At 32.8% G+C, this 22,428-nt stretch overlaps 2 protein-coding genes across 3 annotated transcripts; one reads left to right on the forward strand and one right to left on the reverse strand.

Moving 5' to 3' along the window:
* Nucleotides 1–4,247: 4,247 nt before the first annotated feature.
* On the forward strand, nucleotides 4,248–7,657 carry LOC126676946 (probable splicing factor 3A subunit 1). Of its 2 annotated transcripts, none has more exons than XM_050371323.2 (3): nucleotides 4,248–4,369; nucleotides 4,635–6,874; nucleotides 6,999–7,657. In XM_050371323.2, exons 2-3 carry the CDS (start codon nucleotides 4,688–4,690, stop codon nucleotides 7,266–7,268), a joined length of 2,457 nt encoding a protein of 818 aa, XP_050227280.1. In that variant the 5' UTR covers nucleotides 4,248–4,369; nucleotides 4,635–4,687; the 3' UTR covers nucleotides 7,269–7,657. The 2 variants fall into 2 exon arrangements, with proteins under 2 accessions (XP_050227280.1, XP_050227281.1); XM_050371324.1 differs by having other exon boundaries at nucleotides 4,363–4,424.
* Nucleotides 7,658–9,820: 2,163 nt separating this feature from the next.
* On the reverse strand, nucleotides 9,821–21,583 carry LOC126677705 (uncharacterized). The gene is made up of 16 exons (XM_050372469.2): nucleotides 21,278–21,583; nucleotides 21,143–21,187; nucleotides 20,969–21,009; nucleotides 20,795–20,876; nucleotides 20,301–20,345; nucleotides 19,451–19,507; nucleotides 17,381–17,440; nucleotides 17,173–17,300; nucleotides 16,616–16,880; nucleotides 15,877–15,943; nucleotides 14,021–14,091; nucleotides 13,853–13,942; nucleotides 12,461–12,569; nucleotides 11,032–11,123; nucleotides 10,508–10,613; nucleotides 9,821–10,205 (listed from the first exon to the last, which is right to left on the reverse strand). Exons 1-16 carry the CDS (start codon nucleotides 21,407–21,409, stop codon nucleotides 10,081–10,083), a joined length of 1,515 nt encoding a protein of 504 aa, XP_050228426.1. The 5' UTR covers nucleotides 21,410–21,583; the 3' UTR covers nucleotides 9,821–10,080.
* Between the last annotated feature and the right edge of the window lie 845 nt (nucleotides 21,584–22,428).

The following is a 22,428-nucleotide window of genomic DNA, read 5'->3' on the forward strand; positions in this document are numbered from 1 at the left end:
ACATGTCTTGCCGTGATGCATGTTGATGTAGTTGTATAATATCCTTACCTTTGGTAAATTTTTGAATAGGCAGTAAGTTATAATTTTGTGCAATTAATTCAAACCAGACTAAATTAAAATTAATTTCAGTTTGGTTCAAATGATTAAAAAAATTGGTATGGATACGAGTAATTAAAAATTATAGCTCAATACTTACCATTAATTAACACGACTAATTGGATAAATAAATTTCAAAATATTGTTAATTTTACTAATTCATTTTACGCGCGCGTGAAATGAATTTGTCGTAATTGAGTTTTAAAAGTAGTAAGAAGTCAAAAAAAAGTTCTAAAAGTAGGATATTATATATAAATAATTCCTTAATAAAATTAATAAAAAAAATTGGATTACAACAACATTAGAAAAATAAAAATATAAAAAAGATTGATTACTATTTTAAAATAGTCTATATATAGTAATATGATTTTGGAGTATATCTAATTGCATTAGGCGTCCTGATTAAAGTTTACCATATCATTTTAGAAGTAGACCTAATTACATAAGGAGTCCTAATTTAAGTTTACTGATGCTGTTATGCTGGAAGTCCTATGGAATTACTAATATTTAATTTAGGTTAATAATTTACATTAGGTTTTCCTTTTTGTAATAATGTTCGTATTACAACTTTACATTATAATTAAAGAGAGCCATAATATAGAAAAGTTAGAAGTCATTATCCTATTCTATCGTGGAAACTCTTTTTTATATATCTATATATACACACACACACTTGTAATCACCAAATTATTAATAATTTCTTGTTCTATTTTGTTTATTTGCAGTTGTTTTGGTTGATCAGCAATCCGATCAGCATATAATAAAACCCTAAGAAGAATCAAATGTTTAGTGCAACTGAGGAGGAGGATAAAGCAGCCGCAGCGGCGCCCGTTTCCGTTCCGACGCACAGCATAAGTATTGGGATGATTCATCCGCCGCCTGATCATATGAGGTCTATTGTTGATAAAACTGCTCAGTTTGTCTCCAAGAATGGAGCAAAGTTTGAGAAAACGATTATGTCTCAGAATATCAACAATGCAAAGTTCAATTTCTTGAACGCTTCAGATCCTTATCACGCTTATTACCAACATCGCTTGGCTTCCGAGAAAGCCGCTTCTGAGTTGGCTCAATCGTTGTCGCAGATGCGGGTGAAGCTGTAGCTCCAAAGGTTTATCATGCTGTGCAGTTTGGTCTGTTTGCTAAATTATAAACAGGTCATGCAAATTATCATCTATAGTATTATTTGTTTTGTTTTTATTTTTGTTTTAGACCTTCAATTATTTTGTGTTTACTGTTCATCTTTGTATTTTCAGTTTTATCAAAAGTAAGTTCCTCCCAGTTCAAGGTATGTACGACTTTTTTATTCTTTAACAAATTTAGATTAAAGTTTTTTAAATTTTCAATAGTTATATATGTCTTTTAAATTTATTGTAAAACTGTTCTCATATTTATTTTTATAGATAAAATAAACATATCTATCTATAATTTTTTTTTTTTTATCAATTATACCACTTCAGTTTGGTCCGTTATTTTTTAATCTAAACAAATTATGAGTATATATTTGATAAAAATTAAAAAGATGATGGATCAAAATAATTAAAAATCGTGGTATATTTGACACAAACACCAAAATTGTGGATATATAAGTTCATTTGCCTTATTCAGTTATTTGTATATAGTGGCTAGGTTGGTAAATACTTGAATTTAAAAGTTAATGTGCACAAATAGAAGTGAATGTTTGACCGGTTTAATTAAAATTAACTCTAAGTCTTTTGAAATAAATTAACTGAATTAATTTTTTATCTTTAACTGAAGAGAGCAAACGTTATGAATTGATATCAATGAAGAAATACTAGAAGCAAAAAATTCTATTGAAATCTGGTATTTTTCGATTGACATTATTAATATTGAATGATTAATAATTTAAATTCAAATCCGAACAATCACTAAGGGTCATTGAATAATATAAAAAAATTGATATGCAAATAGAAATTACAGATATTCTTTTAAACATAAAATAAATTCCATGTCGGAAATATTTATTGAATAAAAGATAAAAACCATAAAATAAATATTAGTATGAGATAAGAGAATGTGATTTTCTGATGAAAACCGGAAACCCGTCTTTTCCCACCTCTGAAAAGACCAAATGACAAAGAAAAAATTTAGAATAGGAGAGCAAAATTTTAAAGAGAAAAACAATCTTTTATTTTGTCTAAAATTCAAAAACTGATCTTTTTTTCATTTGACCCTTCACATCATGAAGATATAAATGTACCAATTTGACTGAATTCTTATGCAAGGTGTAAATGTGAATCAAATATAATCCTGGATTAATTTATCACATTATGATACGTCATTAAAATAATGATAACATCGTAATTTTGTTTATTACGTTTTTACACTTTTAAATAGTAAAATTACGATAGTGCTATTATTTTAATGACGTGTTATGATGTTATAAGTTTAGTCCACAGATGACGTGGTGGACTGAGTCTATCTAAGAATTTCTCTCATGACTTAACCGATTATCAAATTTTTAAATTATATATTTTTAATTGATTTATAAATTAAATTTTATCTTTTTTTGTTCCTTGAATTTTAAAAAAAAATGTGTCTTCAAATCCTTCAATAAATCTCTATTAAAAAATCATATTAGTTATGTGGCTTTTTTTAAAGTACTTCACTATTTTTAGCGTGAATCACACATTTTAACGGAAAAACTTAAAGACGAGTTTTTTTAAGTTCAGGGATCAAAATAAAATAAAATTTAGTTCAAAAACCAGTTAATCAAATGACGTATAATGTAAAGAGCTATTAACAAGATTATTCTACTATAATTGTTGTAAAAGTTTGGAATAAATTTGTAGAACACCTTGTAATACCTATATTTTTATGAGTAGCAATTGTAGACTGATGAGTGAAGCTTAATTAATTTTGAGCGAACCACTATATATAATTAAACATTAATGTTTTTCTTTCTACGCCTTAAATATCAATTTAAATATTTTTCATAACTCTTATTTTATTTTATTTTGAATTCAACTCTTAATTTCTTCTTATTCACATCCGAATTTACTTCTCTCTTAACTGTTAAGTGAATTCCTATGGCCTATGCGGTTTGTTGGATAGGTTTGAGGGTAATCTGTCACGTTATATTTATAATAAACTAATGAGCATTTGTTATAAAAAAAAATTTAGTTATTATTTTATTATTTTTTTCAAATGACCAATACATTATTAATTTATTGTATAAATAACATAATGTAACGATTGCGTGCAACCGTTTTTCTCTTTATAAATATTCGCCAAAGGTAGTGTGTGAGATAAGGAAAAAAGTTGCAGACAAGAACAATTCTTTTCTTTATCTTTATTAATTAAAAAGACTAAAGGTAAATAATTTTTTTTGTGAGTTATTATATATTATTTAAAAAAATTATAATCTTTATAATAATAACATAATTTCAGAAATTCATTGTAAATTTAGCCATTTTTTTCAAACAATTTAATTTTCTCAATTTCCACCTCAATACAATACCTTTTAGTTTTATTTAATTTTTTCAGTTATTTTTTTCAACCATCAAAAAAGCTAGAGAATTTATTGTTAGATTTTAATATTATTTTTATTTTTTTAATATTGCAAGTCAAATTTTGAAATTTTAAAAATAGAGTTTGTTAATTACGGAGTTAATTTATAAATTCAATTAAAATATTAGAGCAATTAAATTTTTCAAAAAATTGATTAAAAATGCAAAAAAATGTAGAAACTAGTCTATTACAAAAGTTAAAAGATTTTAATAAAATTACACCAACTTATAAAAATTTATATTATTATTAGGCCTAATTAAAATGACATTTTTTGTTTTGGTGTTGTGACATTTAAATTGGAAATTTTAAATTTTGTTAGTACTTTAGATGTGTGAATGTTTGCAACGTCAGCTACAAGCAGCATATTTAGCAAGCAATTGACGACAGGATTTTTTTTGTTACAAAAATTAAAAATCAAAACATATACAAATATAAACAGAAAAGATTTGTTTATGCCTCTAATATTTCTCCCAAAATCCGGATTTGCTCCTACGTTTAATTTTAGCCGAATGACACCTCTGACGTTTTAAAACTGGCCTATTTATGTCTTCATTTTTAACGGGGTTAAATAATTGTTTGGTAAAATATATAGCCAAAATTTAAGTTTTTAATTCTTTGTTTTAAACTATACTAAATTGGAGGGTAAAATAAACCTTAGTTCAGATTTACTACTACCAGCCCCCTCTAAACTTTTTTTTTTCTCTCTTTTTAGCCAGGCGCCGTTCCAAACTGTCTCGTGATTGAGGTTTGTTCAAATTTCTATTACTCGTTGAAAAGTTAGGGTTAGGGTTTTTAAAGAGGTCTGATTTTATTTGTGTGATTTATCTTCATTGCCTTTTCTTTTTAGTTTAAATTTCAGTGTCCTGTCTTTGAAATTTTCTGCGAGCTCATTATTTACAGATCTCCAAAAAATCGCATGAAATTTTGCAGCAAGTTTTGTTAATTCGTCTATTAATTACCTTTGAATTTCACTAATAATTGGTGTTGCTGTTGAATTTGTTTATTTGCAGTTGTTTTAGTTGATTACAATCCAATTAGCATATAATACCCTAAGAAGATTCCAATGCTTAGCACAGCGCCAATTCTGCGTCTTACGGCTCCAGAAGCTAATGGCGAGAATGGCTCAACCTCACCGCGGCAGCAAAGGCTTTCCGAGGAGGAGGATAAAGAGGATAGAATGGTAATTGACCAGCAGAGTAAAGCAACGGCGCCTGCGCCAGTTGCAACGCACACCAGAACTATTGGGATTATTCATCCGCCGCCTGATATTAGGAACATTGTTGATAAAACTGCTCAGTTTGTTTCCAAGAATGGACCTGAGTTTGAGAAAAGGATTATGGCTAATAATGCCAACAATGCGAAGTTCAACTTCTTGAATTCTGCAGATCCTTATCACGCATATTATCAACATCGTTTGGCTGAGTTTCGCGCACAGAATCAATCTTCTTCGCAGCAGGTTTCTTCTGAGAACGAAGATAAAGCTGCTTCTGAGTCGGCTCAATCGATTGTTGTTGCTGATGGGGGTGAAGCAGCTGCTGGTGGGGCAGTAGCTCCAAAGGTTGATCCTGCTGCGCAGTTTAGAATACCTCTTCGGAAAGCTCCTGAACAGCCTGAAGCTGAGCAGTATACTGTTCGTCTCCCTGAGGGGATTACTGGGGAAGAGCTTGATATTATTAAGCTTACAGCGCAATTTGTTGCAAGAAATGGGCAATCATTCTTGAATGGCCTGACAAATAGGGAGATGAATAATCCCCAATTCCACTTTATGAAGCCAAATCATAGTATGTTCATATTTTTTACTGGACTTGCCGATGCGTATTCGAAGGTTTTGATGCCTCCCAAGGGATTGACTGAGAAGTTGACTAAGAGCGTTTCTGATATGACATCTGTTCTTGAACGTTGCTTGAATCGTTTGGAGTGGGAGCGTTCTCAAGAGCAGGCGAGGCAAAAAGCTGAGGATGAGATTGAGCAAGAGAGGCTTCAAATGGCTATGATTGATTGGCATGAATTTGTTGTTGTTGAAACAATTGACTTTGCAGATGATGAGGATGAAGACTTGCCCCCTCCTATGACCCTTGAAGAGGTTGTGAGGAGGAGCAAGATAACTACTATGGCTGATGATGAATTCATTGAGCCTGGAAAAGAGGTTGAAATGGAAATGGATGAAGAAGAGGTGCAACTTGTTGAGGAAGGAATGAGGGCAGCTAGTATTGAAGAGAATGACGGCGAGAGGGATAGGAAGTCAAACGATGAGCATGAAGAACCTATGAGAATTGTGAAGAACTGGAAGAGACCCGAGGATAGGATCCCTGCAGAGAGAGACCCTACAAAGTTTGTTATTTCTCCAATTACGGGTGAGCTAATTCCCATCAATGAGATGTCCGAGCATATGCGGATTTCATTAATCGATCCCAAGTACAAGGAGCAAAAGGAAAGAATGTTTGCCAAGATTCGGGAAACAACTCTTGCTCAAGATGATGAGATCTCTAGAAACATTGTGGGACTTGCACGAACTCGTCCTGATATATTTGGTACCACAGAGGAAGAAGTTTCAAACGCAGTTAAGGCAGAAATTGAGAAGATGAAAGATGACCAGCCGAAGCAGGTCATTTGGGATGGTCACACTGGAAGTATTGGACGTACAGCAAATCAAGCTATGTCTCAAAATATGAACGGAGAGGATCAAAGTGAAGCTGCTGGCATTGACTTCAGGACTCTTCCCGGTCCTGCAGCTCCTCCTCCGAGACCTGGTTTTCCATCAGTTCGTCCTCTACCTCCACCACCGGGACTAGCTCTGAACCTCCCTCGGATGCCTCCAAACACAGTCCAATATTCTAATCAACATCCTGGTGCATTCTCTGTACCTCCACCAAGGCCACCGGGCATGCCCATGATGTCCTCAATTCGTCCGCCACAGCCTCCAATGCCAATGGCACCGGGACAGCAACCTAACATGATGAATCGACCACCCCCCATGCCTCCATCCATGTCAATGAATCCTCCAAGTATGCCTGTGCCACCTCCGCCAGGTTCTCAGTTTACTACATTGCCAATCCCTCGTCCTTTTATGCCTCCTGGTCCTCCATCTATGTCTATGATGCCTCCACCGCCGCCTTTGCCTATTGGAATGCCTCCGCCACCTCCTCCTGAGGACGCTCCTCCACCGCTTCCAGATGAACCAGAGCCAAAGAGACAAAGGCTTGATGATCTCCTGCTTATCCCAGAAGACCAGTTTTTGGCACAACATCCGGTATATAAATTTGTAGATTGTTCTGTGTTTGCAGTTTAATTCCTTGTGCTATGCTCTAACCTAGTTTGATTCTTATGTATAACGTGTGCTGATCACTAGACTTACTGTGCGCTTTTTCCTGCAGGGACCTGTACGAATCACTGTTTCTGTACCAAGTGTTGATGACGGAAATCTCAAAGGACAAGTTCTGGAGATTACAGTACAGTCCTTGTCTGAAAATATTGGAAGCTTGAAAGAAAAAATTGCTGGAGAGATCCAACTTCCTGCTAACAAGCAAAAACTAAGCGGAAAAGCTGGTTTTCTTAAGGACAATATGTCACTTGCGTACTACAATGTTGGGGCAGGAGATATGCTGTCTCTTTCTTTGAGAGAGCGTGGTGGTAGAAAGCGATAAGTGTGTTCATTCACGTCCTCATTTGAGGTTTTCTTTTAGTACTATCTCGTCAATGGAAGAGCAATCACATATTGCTATGAGACTCGGTCATTTTTCTTTGATGTTTTGCTGGATTATGTTGAACTTGTATAGGTTATTTTACATGGCATGTTGATGTTTTGAATTGTTATAATTTGACTGATGGTCCATGGTATCTAATACAGATTCAGCATCTTGGCGAGTTTCTCTTTAAGGGCAATGGGAAATTAGAGCACTTCCTTGTTGCTTAGGCAGAGCAAGCCATCTGTTCTCACTAACTACTTTCCATTTGGAGTTGGGTCTCCAGAACATAAATTGGTCATTTGATTGGACTTCTAATCTCATTTTTGTGGATCTAATTTGTTAGCTCATGTTAACTTTTATTGCTGCAAATTTATTTTTGGTATATGTAATGATTTGAATGATATTTTGCAAGAAGTAGGTTGTGTTGTAGGTAGCATACTCTTTGACAGGAGAGTGAAGAAGCTAAACCTAGTATCTCATGCAGCGGCTATGCTCTAAATTCTAATAGTTTGTTTTACCTTTCTTTCGTCTTTTTCGGTGTGGTTTTTCCTTTATCTATTTGGTAGCAAGATGTGGCTTATATTGCTGATGCTGTTCTTTTTCCACTACAGAAAAGCTATATGGTGTCTGCAACTGAGGCAGGTTGGGTTTTTTTATTTTTTTATCTTACTCGTAATGTTTCTTTTATAATTGTTGTGGAGTGACCTGAACCTGCCCCCTCCCGGAATTTGCAGCATTGACTTGGAGTGGTTTGATGTCATGAAATGGGGTTAGCAGATTCATCATTATATGGACGTTTAAGAACTGGCAGCATATTGATCTTTAGCTTAGGAGCTTAGTTGATACGGGGCAAATAGATTGACAAGAATTGCCAATCTTACTATGACTTTGTGCTTAGGTGTTAGTTTTCTTGTGCTTTAACTTTTCTATTGAAAAATAGTAATGTTTCTATGGTCTTACCTTTGGTTCATTATAACGTTAGAGCGCTTTCTGTGCCAAAGTATATGTCAGCTTCAGGTTCTGGAAGGCCTGTCTGGTTATATTGTGGTGTTATCTCTGCTGGAATCTCTGCAGTTGCTCTGCTGAATCTTCTTTTTACAAAAAGTTTATGGCCGAGATTGAAAACGAATAATTAATTATCAATTTCTGTTTATTTTATGCCATTTAGTTATGAAAGCAAAATCCAATCATGTGAGATGGAAGTACTGTTAGAAGAATGGAACATTTCTGGCTTTTAGAGATCTATAATATTTCAATTTTGTTTGGAAAAATAAAAGAGGAAATTAACCTACATATTCTTTTTGCTCTCGACTTTTTCTCTACGCTAAATCCCATCTCATTTTTTTTTATTGTCTTCTTTTTTTCCCTCTATCATTCTAATTTTTATTGTTTTTCATCTCTTATCTCTAGTATTTGATTATTTTGTTTAGTAGCAATAATACTATAAATGATAAAGATGGAAATTGAGTTTTTTGTTTATAATTTTGACTGTTTTTGGTTGTTTGTATGTTTTATTTTATTTTTTTAGTTCAAGTCTGCAATTGGTTTATCATATTTGATGATATGTCTCAATGGTTTTGGACTACTTTCAATATTATTTTAATGATGTTTTAGCAGGGTGTCAATAGGTTTCAATGGGTATCAATAAAGTTTTTTTGTTATCTGCATCTAGATTTCGGTACATTAATTATTGTTGTCAGCATGCTTTCAGTATCTTTGCATTAGTTTCTATATAATTTCAGTAGAGTTTTATAAAAAAAAATTGATAATTAGTTTTATAAATTTTTAATAAAGTATCAATTAACTTTCAGTAAATTTTAACAGTTAAATTTCAGTAAGTATCATAAACTAAATTATAGTAAGTTCCAATCAAATATTAAAAGAATTTAGTAAGTTTCAGCAAGTTCTAATTAAGTGTCATATAAATTTTATCTAGTGTGTTTTTAAGTATCATTCAAGTAGATTTAAATTAGAAATTTAATTATGTTTTCAGAGAAGTTTTTTTATGTGAAACTGTATGTAATTATAGAAACCAGTCAAGCCAAATGTGTATTTCTTGAAAAACTGCATACATCTGATCTATCAGATGTTTTCAAAACTAACCCAGATATAAACTTATTTTGAGAGATACAATGGATATTGTTCGCAGCTTTCACGACTACGCTTATAAAGCCTTATTGGTATTTTGAAAATTTATTTTGTGCCTAAGCATTAATGGATTAGATTTCATATTTTCTTTTCTCTAAGCCAATAGAATAAAATACACAGATTATTAATCAAAACTAAGATGGGAAAAGATAATTGGCCAGATCGGGTTATTATACTACCATTTGGATCTCTAATCATCCCAAGAAACGGAAAATATCAAAAAGTTCAAATTCACAGATAATAATTAGTCCAATCTTCAATTTTAAATTCAACAGCTATAAAGTGGCTTTTCATAATGGAGATACTCTAATGATAGTCAGTGATTCATTGCAAGCTCATCAAATTTAGTTTCATCGAAGTCCTTGCAGAGAATAATAATAGATTAATAGGGAATAATAAGAAATAATTAACAAACACTGCAAATTTCAGATCAAGAGCTCCAAAATTAAATTTTACCTCAACCCACTATAGGGATACAGTACTTTCATTTCTTTTCTAAAATGCCAACAGAACAAAATGCACGATTTATAATAATGCACAAGTGATGTGTTTCTTTTTCCAAATTCTTTTCGGTCCAAAAGATTGGATGCCATCATTATACATATGGATGTAACAATGCGATTTACTCATCTTTCTGCTGATTTGAGTTATCCTCTGTCAAGTTATAAGCAGCATCAGCTGAAGAAGTGTCCATATCGTTCAGTCCCAAATCCTCATTCTGTTCCCAGGACCTCTCGTAATCCTCGACTGAAAGCAACAAATTCAATAAAGCCATTCAGATGGTTGGTGGTGGTTTGGCAGTTTTACAAAATAGGATGCAGCATTCATAGCGCAGCTAGTATAATTATTTATTCACGAATCATTATATTACATGAAAACTCGCTGAGTCTAACATTTTGGAGTTCCATTTTATGAAAAAAAAAATACTTAGGAAACTCCGAAACTTTATATTTATAACCTATTTTTAAAACAAATATTGTTTCGTCTTTTTTTCAATTCAATGTTTCCCTTTCAAACCAACCAGGACAGCAAAATCAAAAAGAACTTACATTGTAACTGAGTGTCGTCTTTGAGGTCATCCGTTCCCGGTGCAATAAATGAATTTGCTAATGCATCATCCAGAATTAAAGTCCACGGTTCCTCCATACTCAAAAGCTAAAGAATGAGAAAAAGAAATGCATAAACATGTTGTCCAAAAGAAAACAGAGTAGTCTTCAACTTGTAAAATTTTCACAAGTATTACTGAAAGATCCTCTACCATTATAATTAGCATTACTTGCCAGGAGTCTGTCAACAAAGAGATACTACTGCTAGTGCTACTACTACTAATAATAAGAAGAAGAAAACACGTTCTGCTTCATTTTGTTTTTCCTTTCTTAAATAATCAATGTACTTTCACCAGAAATAAACACTTGAGGGATTTTTGCTGAAACAAAGTCACATCCAACTCATAAAGTGTGTGCGCAATCATAACAAAACATAGGGTAGAATACAAAGCATTATCCAAACATTCTATAGAGGTTAAACAGAAAGAAAATGAGGTCCACGTCCAACCAAAGGAAAGATATCAAACCTTTTTTAGCTTTTCTCTAAAATCTTGCCACTTGCCTTTCTTACAATCATCCATACTATCTCCAAACGTAAATCCATGAACTCTCTCAAGGCCTGTACATAAAACTATGAATTTAAACACCAATTCATGCTATGAAAAAAAACAAGAACAAGAGAAAATATAAAATATTTAAGGTGCCAAAATAGCACTTCTCTTTCCTTACATTTTTTTGAGAAAAAAATCATTACTGGCGGCTACTGCTTGATTCAATTTTGTATATTCTCATAGTTCCTAAATATTTGAAGTGTATGAATCCAGTACGAAATAAAAGCTTATGTTCAAGTTCCTAGAAGGATATAAGCATTTTAATTTTTTTATACTAAATGCATATTAATACTATCATTATTTCTTAATTCCAATCTTTGTTATGTTCTATGATACTTGTTAAAATCATTGACATCTACTTCTGTAATGTTAAGTTTTTTAGCATGCATTTTGCAATGCTTAGTGAGTAAAGAGCTCTACAGATAATCTTCAGAATTATCTTTTGTTACAAATGTTGTGGAAAGAAAAACGGGAAGTCCTGTTCTTTTTCTTTTTAGGAGGTAACATTTGTAGGGATTTTGAATTGTAAATAGGCATTGCTAGTCTGAGATAGGATTGTACGCCCCAAGCATCAGGATGGGCACATGAGTAAATCTTTCTTGGTTGGAAATTCTTCCACGTCATTTATTATTTGTAGATCTACTCCTTAGTACTATCCATCATTCTTTTTCCAAACATTCAATGTAATTGAGAAGTTCTTTTCTATTGATTTTTTTGTAATTTTTTATTCTGTTTTGCTGAATTTATGTTAGGAGGTATAGCTAATTCTCTTCATATTCGACTTTTTTCCTTATCAACGACTTTTTTAATTGCCAGAAGCCTAGGAGCGGTGCTAAATTTTCAAAGTCCAAAAACCAAGAACGTGATTCTAGTTCTGAATGCCATAAGATAATATTGTCTAAAGCAACAAATAATTTTCTTAAGCAACCTGATTTTCTACTCCAAGTGAATCACTCAAACATGAAGCTATCATGCAAGACAACAAAACCCTCATATTTTTTCCTATTAGTATATATATGTTCTACAAAATCCTTGTTCCATTAATAAATGAGTTCTAACCATTAAATTCTGAGCAAGACAGAACTATTTCTCCTCTTCAGAGTTTTAAGGAACAACTACTGCTTCAACAAATGTTCGACATTTTAACACATCTTTGACATGTTACATCATGAACATTTTCAAGATAGTTCAAAAACCAATAATTTATTCCCCAGCACATACTATAGCCAGCAAGTCAGTGGGATATTCCATTTCAAATTAACTCTTATATAACACCATAGACAAGTAATAATGCATCGATTAGAAGATAGCATATTAGAAACGGCAGAAGAGAGAATATACGCACTTTCAGTTATTTTTGTAATTAAACCTTCAACAGTTGTGACAACTCCTCCCAGTGTGCCACTACCCAGCTCTAACTCGAGCTCAGGGACTTTCACTCCTGCAGTATCTGACTGATGAATGCACATGGCTATTAGAAAATAAGCAACCAAAACAAATAAGGAATTACAGAGCATGTCTAAGGAGGAGAATAACAAACATATTTTTCCAATCTCAAGCCAATATGCAGTAAAATAATAGAGTAGCAAGAAAAATAAAAAAAACCGCAGACATTATGCTAGATATATCTATAATCCATATTATTTAAAAGTTTAGAGAAAATCCATTCAATTTCCAGTACCTAATTACAATATTTAAAGCTTAAAAGTTAAACTGAAGAACATAGAAGCAAAGAAAATAAAAATCTACTTATATCTCGTGATACGAGTTGTTTGACTGCACATGTAAGAGGCCACAGTCCACTCCTCGCCTGCTATGACTTACGAAAAAAGCTTATATAGAATAATACAAATTCAGAAGAGTTCAATTTAGATTTTCATAATTCTAAGGCGTATGAGATGAGACAATGTTCGGGAAAATCACAGCTTTTCAGCTTGTTGCAAACAAGGAGCCCATCATCAGTATAGAAGTTCATGATGTATTATACCAGAAAAGGAGAGAGTTTTATATCAAACAGGTCAAGGCTTATGATCTGAAGTTCTTCAACAAGAGTGAATGATAATGAGGGTAAATAAGAGAATTTTCAAAATTAAGTTTCGAGACAATACCCATAAACTACAGGATCAGGCCTACTCTCTGGTCGAGCATCTATACCATTTTATACAAAAAGAAGACTGGCAACAGGATTAGAAGTGTGCGCCTGTGTAGCAGCCAGATTAGGCCTCAAAAGCATACTGATTACTTCTCCTATCTTAACTAAAGCTAATATATATCCATACTTCCCTTTCTAATTAGCTACAGAAATTTCCTAATATCTAGTTCAGTTCATTCTCCATCAAACCATGGCAGCATAGACATTCATGTGCTTACCTGCCAAACTCTTACACAATGGGAAAACTATCTTATGCAAAAGGATCTGTTACCATCAATTTCAGGTAACCAGTTTAATTTGAGCAACGAACTGAAATTGGTTTCTTCAATTACATATGTGCATATCCATTTCACTCTCACTAGCAATTCCCCTCTTCCTTCCACAAGCACTTTCAAATAAATTTTACAGCAATGTTTATAAAAAAAGTAGATATTATCCTATGACAGTTAATAAAGTAAGAAACGAGGATGTTATGCTGTGTCCTTGCATTTATATTTTTCTTTTCTAGCCATACAAATAGTAATAAGGGAAATGTGCTGTATCTTACACAGAAACTCTACATGCTGTAAAAATGACTAGACCAACCTTTATAACATCACGGCTTAGGTCCTTAATGTTCTGCACATGCAGAGTGATTCTTTTTCCTTTCTCAGGAATGCGCCCGCCAGGTTTCACCTGCACGGAGAGCAGCAATTGCAATTACACCAAAGAAACAGCACAACAAAGCATCATCAAGTTACTAAAAGTACGGACCTCAGAATTGCGGTAACCACATGAATCACAAGTGGATGCCATGACAATTACTTCTTGGAAGTAAGGAATCTCTGCATACTGTCAAGGCCAAAGTGTTCGATTGCATAATTTTAAAGGATTGATGCTTAAAATGTATCAAATTTGAAATTGATTAGTCCTTAAGAAGAAGAGCAACTTCATCTCTTCCTAGTATCTTTAACATGCAACAGTTTCTTCTCTGATTCGTCACCATGAAAGATGAACTCAAAGCTAGGAAAGAAAATCAAATTATAATTTTAAAAGAATGAGGAATATATAAGGAGAAAATGAGAAATAGGAGCAAATGTGTGACAGATATTTAGCTGTACCGCAAACTTCTTGATAGTCTATAACAGACTAAGCAAGAAATTGCTAAGGAAAAAAACACCTACTTAAGACCTCCACCTAATCATCCACCATTTTTTTACCCTCAAAAGCTTTGACATCTTTGCACCAAAAATTCAATTACACACCAAGAGCTTGTGTTTCATGCCATGCCCTTAAAAAAATCAAATGAAGCATCTTAAGCCACCATGCAGTTAATGAGATAACATGTACTTTTTCCATCCTCACAGGGTTAACGCTATATAATTATAATACTCGGAGAAATAAACATTCTCAACAAATTGCAGTCACAAGTCTTAACTTACAAATGAAATCATAGAAAGGTAAATCTGTTGACCACGAATCATCACACTAAAACTGCCTCTGCCTTAAGACAGAATTGAACTTCTACAAATCTCCTACTAGAAATCCAATTAGATGAATAAAGTAAAGTACATAAGTCCTTTAAATGGATTTCTCAATCATCATGCTAATGATATTCACAATCATGATACTCAACTCTTTTAAGAATTTCTTTAATTTGAGATGTCTGTATCCCAAATTTCTGACTGGCTCTGAGTAATATTAGAGAGTTGCATCATCTTGAGGTAATAAAGAAAAAAGAAGAAGGTAAGTTTCAACTCTGAATCCTTTTTTGTCTTGGAGCAAACAGCATAAGTATAAGATGTTAAAAACATCAAACCTACAAACCAAATGACCCTTACCTGCAACATATACGTTGTTTCGAACCCAACATAACCTGCTACGTAAGATTTGCAAATCTAATTACAGGAGTGACCTTAATGAGTTATTCTGATTCTGCCCTACACATATCTCTTAAATGGAGAAACATCCTCGGGTGTTTACTAAAAATAGTTAATAAAAGGCATTAGATAGTATCAATAACGAATCAACTCAAAAACTTAAGCTGTCAAGTGAGTCTTAACTATAGTTTTATTATTCTAATACACCACAGCACGTGGATGCCCGTTGAGCTTAAGGCGTGAACAAGCACAGACCTATCTGATTCTAGACTTTTGATCATAGAAATTATGTTATTATGTCAAATAACTAATCAACCTAAAAGATTAAATTGTTAGGTGAGACTCTCTAACATTTTGCAACGCTTAGGAACTATGTCTAAAATAGTCAAGAACATGAAGGGTGAAAAAGGATGATATGGAAACTCTGCTTGGTTTTCACAATAACGAGAGGTCTTTTATCTGTTGATTTTCATCTTGAAAACAATTTAAACAGCTTAAAAAGCCCCCAACCTTACTCATTATATGTATTTAATATCATTCAAGTTAGAAAGTATGAAGATGCATAAAAAAATCGGGTATATGAAATAGAAGCTCAAAGTAATTAGTTATAGAGTAAAACTAATACAGCTTCAAAAGGGTTCTTCAACTTACAGTTGACAATTATAAAAAAATCATTCTTAATTGGAGATTTTGTAAATATTTGAGCAATATTATCCAGGAGAAAAACACCTCCAACTGGGTCCAGGATACTAGTGTTGAACATTCGAGTTTCGCACTTGCTTGCACAAGTGCCACAAGTTGATGGGAAAGTCATGACCTGTAAAAGATGCATCAAGAAATATGACGCTATGGCACAAAACAATAAGGCTTAATTCCTTAAAAACACCCCACCTTGCATTTTTTTTCGTTTATACCGACCTTGTAAAAACACCATTTGTACCCAATTTTGAGTTTTTATGTTTCATCTCTACCCAAAAGCATTAAATTGTACTCTTTTCATTTGAAAAAGAGTTTAAAACAATCCTTTATTTTTAATTGATATACTAATTAGATATTAATGTTGTTAATAATACAAAAATACCATCTTTTTCAAAAAATTAAAAATAATAATAATTCTTTTTAAATTTTTTAAAAAAATATTTCCGACAAAAAAATTAAAAATAATAATAATTTTTTTTTTATTTTTTTTTATTTTATAAACTTAAAAAAATTAATTAATTATTTGGATGTATTTGATTATTTTTTAAGTTTAAGGATTTATTTGTATTTTTTAAAATAAAAAAAGTATGTTTTAAACTCTTTTCCAAATGAAAAAAGTACAATTTAATGCTTTTGGGTAGGGATGAAACATAAAAACCCAAAATTGGGTACAAATGGTGTTTTTACAAGGTCAGGGTATAAACGAAAAAAAAGTGCAAGGTAGGTTTTTTTTAAGGAATTAAGCCAAACAATAAATAAAACACACAATATATTGTTTAGGATGCATCACCTCCTCTGGTGCAGAGTAATGGAACAAAGCTTCAGCAATTTCTGCACTATTACTTTGTGCAATAGTACGATGGCCAGACACTGCTCCAATTGATCCATGAGGATGTCTTATCTGCCCAGAAATACTGCCTGTTGATTCTGATGGTGAGCGCTGGCCAGCTTCTCCTAACTGTGATGGATCAGCTTGGTAGCCTAAAGCTTCCTGCTGCTCTGGAGATCGGTCATACAACTTAATACTCAACAATGGATCTGGGGATGGGGCAAACCTGCATATTATTATGTCCTTATGAAAAGTTGAAAAAAAGGGGAAGAAGTATGAAACAGGATGTATAGATAAACAAAATAAAAGCAATCTATGTTAATCCAAAAAGCATTATTCAGCTATCTTGTCTCAGAAAATTGGAGAAATGGAAGAGGTTAAAATTCAGAATCTTATCCAATATATGTGTGCACGTGATAGAGAGCAGAAAGAGAAAGAGATAGTATGAGATAAAAATTCTTCGAAACATGCACACACAATTACTGAAGCAAAGAAATGTTCCCAGTCAAATCTCTTACGGGTTTTCAATGAAGCTGTTTCCAGCAGGATCATCCAAGATGAAGGTGAAAGATGTCTCTCCTGCTGCACAAGATCTCAATTTAAACAAAAATTGGTCTATTGCTTCAGCAGTCTTAGGGTCAACTTTCTGCATAGCAAAAAAAGAAGAGCAAAAGATTAAAAGCAAAAGGGAAAAGACAAAGCAATAAAACCACAATAAATATGCACCTTCCTTTCTGGTTGAAGTGCCTGCAATTCATCAGCAGCTCGTACCAAAATCCCTTCAACCTGAAAAATTATTACAGGTATGAGATGGTTATATAATTCAAAGATTCATAACAAATACTATAGGAACGTAAGACAACAATTCAACCATTATCAACAAGACAAAGCAACACAAACAACAAAAGAAATTACTAGAAATTAAGCGAAAAGCAGAAACTCAGGGCCTCCTAAATCTGAAAATCAAATTACAAGCGAAACAACAATTTTTTAACTGTCAGAATCCTTTCTGAAGTTGATTACCTAAACAGTACCAACAAAATCTTCACTCATAAACTGCAAATGAGCTAAGACACTTGAGATCTGCTCAGAGTTTGGCTCAATAAGACTACTTCCTTGCGCATGTGTAATAATTGAGCCTGGCACGAGCTAGGCAAAGCTCAGCGCAGTTAGGCTCAAGCCTGCTTGGTAGCTCATTTATAGGCTTCTAAGCTAGATCTTAAGTAGATGCACTAATAATCTGATATCATCTTTCAGATTGAATAAGATCGTTCAAAATACACATGTATATATACCTATCTGAACATAATTACTAGAGTAAAATCAATGTTTTGTCAGACAAAATATCAGTTGTTTTATGGTATAAAACGTTAAAAATCATAGATTCAGCTGAATTTTTCTTTTAATGACTTTATAAATGACTATTTTGTTGTATTTATGAATTGACGAGCCATCTGATCAACTTATGATCTATAAGGTAAAAAAAGCCACATTTTGGATCATGAGCATATTTGAACATGTTCGAATTATTCATGTCAAATAATCAATCTATCGTCTTTTAGACAAGTCCTGGCTCGGCCGTAAGTTCAATCAAGACAGACATACCCACTTTATCTTTCTAAAATAATTAATTAAGCAAACGGAAAATGCCAAAGATCAAACAATTATAGAGATCCCATACATAAGAATGGTTTGGATCCAACCTCAACTAAAATGACTAGAACTGGCCATTTTGGATGGTTGACCACTTACCATTACAAACTCATTTTATTCTTGTTACTTTGGTAATGTGGAATATCATAATAGAGCAGAGGTAGTTGAACAGGCTCAGTTCAACAACTAATGAACCATGCACAAGCTAGACTGAGCTATAATTTGCAGCCTTACACTTATTGAGAAGAACAAACACCTTGACAAAAGATATGCTCTAAAACAAAAAATATAATAGAAACAAGCTCGAATGGAACTATTAGCACTTTCTGATGTCCTGATCCAGTAACTCTGAACATCACCAATTAACAGGGCAAGCTGTTAAAAATCATCTAGTTTTTCCTCGAACGTCTTTGCTTAAAAGGACTTTAGATACTACCAGGTACTCATTACTTATCTTGTATAGTTGTATTGCCCTTGCTGTGTCTCACAGTCAAGATACATTTTCTTGTTTTGCCACTGTTCTTCATTTAATTAGGAACTTATCATCCTTTGAATGCTTGTTATTTCTATTCCAAATATTCATTTTATGTATTATTCTTTCTGTTCTTTTCATTACATCTTGGTTTAAATGCATAAAAAATAACCAACTTTCGCGTGTTTTTAGTATTTAACACGAACTTTTAATTTTGGCATAAAAATACACGAACTATCTGATTTTTGCAATAATAACATGAACATCATTTTGGACATAAAACGACACCGTTTCTCCCCTAAACCGGAACCGTTTTTGCCTTAAAACTACATCGTTTTTTGAAAAAAATGCAAGTTTGGTCTTATATGCAAAAATTTAATAGTTCATGTATTTTTACGCCAAAATTAAAAGTTCGTGTTAAATACCAAAAACACGCGAAAGTTGGTGATTTTTTGTGCATTTAAGTCTTACATCTTTTTCTGCTTTCTTTTGTTATTAGTGCATATCAAGCGTCTTAACACTAATAAACAAAATCAACTCTTACAGGTATAGCATGCAAACCTAACAGTGCTTCCATAATGAATGACCAGCAAATTGTCACTAAAGCAACAGGAATTAAATTTCAGTTATAAGAAAAGAAGGAAACTAAAACAGAGAGTTGAAGGAGATACTGTAGACAAACTTCCACGCTGTGCCTCCGGCGGAATCTCAAAGTTCAGCTCTGGAATCTGCAATTGGGATAAAAATACAAAGTTTTACAAGTCAAATAAGAACGCAAAGAGGTTACAGTATTTTCTGAAGCAATTAGCCATTATCTGAGCACCTAACAGAACCAAACCGATATATTTCAACTCAGTTATTCACTTATAAGGAAACATAATTTAAATTATCAACCGCCATTTAATACTCTCAAGTTATATTTAAACAATTAATGACTGAATACACTAATAAACATTATTAACAAGAGAAGTTGGTTTTCGTGGAAAAAATTATCAAGGAAAACAAACTAATAGCGAAAAACTCTATATGAACAGAATTCGCAACTGGAATAACTAATTCATATCTCCTCCAGTAGTTTAATTTTTTTCGGCCATACAATGATCACCGCTAATTCAAGTGCCAAAAGCAGATTTTACATGTATAGAAATAAATTAATGTGTTTAACCACAGTAATGAGCTTAATTTCACTGTGAGTAAACAGCTAAACCTATTAGAAAAACTGGACTTGCAATTACGGAATACAAGCTCATACATTCAGGTCTTGATCATTGAAGAAGAAAAGCAAAGCCTTTAAGAGGGAAAGAGCATGCAAAAGATATCACAGCGCTAAAATTAGGCCTTAAGTGCATGATTGATCACTAATCCAATGCAGCTTCCACAAATTACAATCTAATTATAGTGTACCAATGCTCATAGATATTTGTTTGCATAAACAAAGCTTAAATCATGTGAAGAATGCATATGAAAATTGCAAGCAAACGCATATTCTTGCACAAAGAGAGCAAGTATAAAAAAACATACCTTAATGGTGGCAGATTCAGATTTCACTACTTGTCGATCAAACGTCTGCATTTCAAACAAGAACGTTTGGATCTGAGACGGCTTCCTTCAATTTTAGTGATAGTAATGAAACTATAATGGATTTACAAACTTCACATGCTATACAAAGCAGTGGAAAACAAGTTCCAAAACAGTAAATGCAGAGGAAGAATTATGAACCACTGGTCGTATAGTATGGACTATTGAGCACAGACAGAAAACAAGATAATCTCAAAATACAAACATTGGCAACTCTAATAATTGAAAGGGTGTCTGTATTTGACAAATAATGTCAGTTGTATAGAAATGTGATTAAGAATCAAGAGCTAACAATAGCTTTAAAGGACATATTTAGAGTCCAGAGACCTGACCAATGAAATGTCTAAATGGTAACTATCAAAACAAAAATGATTGTCAATTAGCTCCCACTGTTGCACAAGTATACATGACCACATCATAAATTGTAACGAGATCACCTTCTTATCGCCAGATGGGACCTCCAAACAATAATAACATCCCCGTGGCTGGATTTCACCCGCAAACTGGACCTCATTGTTCCTAATTGAAAACAGAAAAACATAAATTAATATTACCTAATCTAAAAACTCACATCATTTATAACATCTTATAACACAAAGAATATAAGTTACCTCTCGCCACAATGCGGACAGTCAAAAGCCGATAACAATATCTGCAGACAATGAAAAAATTAACATATTAAACATATAAATTGAAGACTTAGTAACAAATTTACAATAAAATCAGCATATTAAACAAATTTACAATACATTATATGACATTAGAAGAGACATAGAAGCATTTACTTTTCTAAAGTTCGGAATTATTGTCAGTAATAGCCTGGTCATTCCCTGCAACACAGAATTACTTCAGAATCTAATTTTACTAAAAATCAGATATTACTATTTAACTAAATAATATAAATCACAGGACAATATTACATTTTCACCACAGCGCATACAGAGACTTTCAATTTCGTAACGAGGAGTATCAATGTCGTCGGCGGCGGAAGAAATAGCTTCCACCACTGATCTCACGTCAACTGCTTGCTCCTTATTACTGCCGTTTTCCATTTTTTCTTATTCTTCTTCTTCTTACTACTTGTCGTTTTCCAGCTGCTCGCAGGGTAAATAAGTCGTTTTAATGATTGAGACGCAGCTGAGTTTCAAGTTATTTCTGGTTTTTGAGGATTTGCAGGACCAGTTCGGCTTCTTCGGGTAGCGTCTAGAGTGCGTAGGAAAGCTATTTTTTTCCTTTGAATTTATTGAAGGCCAAATATATTTATGAGCCCTTAAAATTTTGGCATTTGGTCGTTTGACACTCTTAACTTTCTATATAACTCGTTAGATACTTCAACTTATTTTCTCAGGGTTAATTAACAAAAACCCTAAAGTTTTGGCCTTTTTACACCATTTGGCATTTGGTCGTTTGACACTATTATTTGGTTCTCAGATAGCTATATTAAATTCAACTTAATTTATTTAATTAAATCAAAAACTATTTAAAATTATAAGTCATAAATGCTGACTTAAATTTTTTACAAAAAATATTAAATTATTAATTTCTTTAATTTTTTATTAAAATGACTCCACAATCTTAATTTGATAATTAACTATCAAATCATTATTTAGAAACCTTTTCTTACCTTTATGTCTATTTTAGTTATGTAGATATAATATTTCTATACAAATATTATTATAATTATGCTGTTACTAAATTCCAATATCAATACATATTTAGTAAAAAATATCAATATTTTGCAATGGCTAAAGTTATCGAACTGAATATTAAATTCAGCACGTGAAAATTTAATAGTGATTATTACGTTCAGACAGTTCCGTGTTTAATATTCAACATGTAATTTTAATTATTTAATTTTTCGTTTTATCAAACACCACCTTAATTTTTAATTTCTAAACTTATTCAACTCCCAAGGTTGAAGCTTGGACGATCACTGCAACCACTACTACTTCGCAAACCCATTGGGCATTCATTGTCTGCTCCGGCGCTACTTGATCTTTACCACAACTGAATATACTAGCAAGTTCCGTCTCCTCAACATGACCACTCTTCAGCATAAATGTGTTAAAAA

Source organism: Mercurialis annua, linkage group LG4, assembly GCF_937616625.2.
Source record: "Mercurialis annua linkage group LG4, ddMerAnnu1.2, whole genome shotgun sequence".
Classification (NCBI taxonomy): domain Eukaryota; kingdom Viridiplantae; phylum Streptophyta; class Magnoliopsida; order Malpighiales; family Euphorbiaceae; genus Mercurialis; species Mercurialis annua.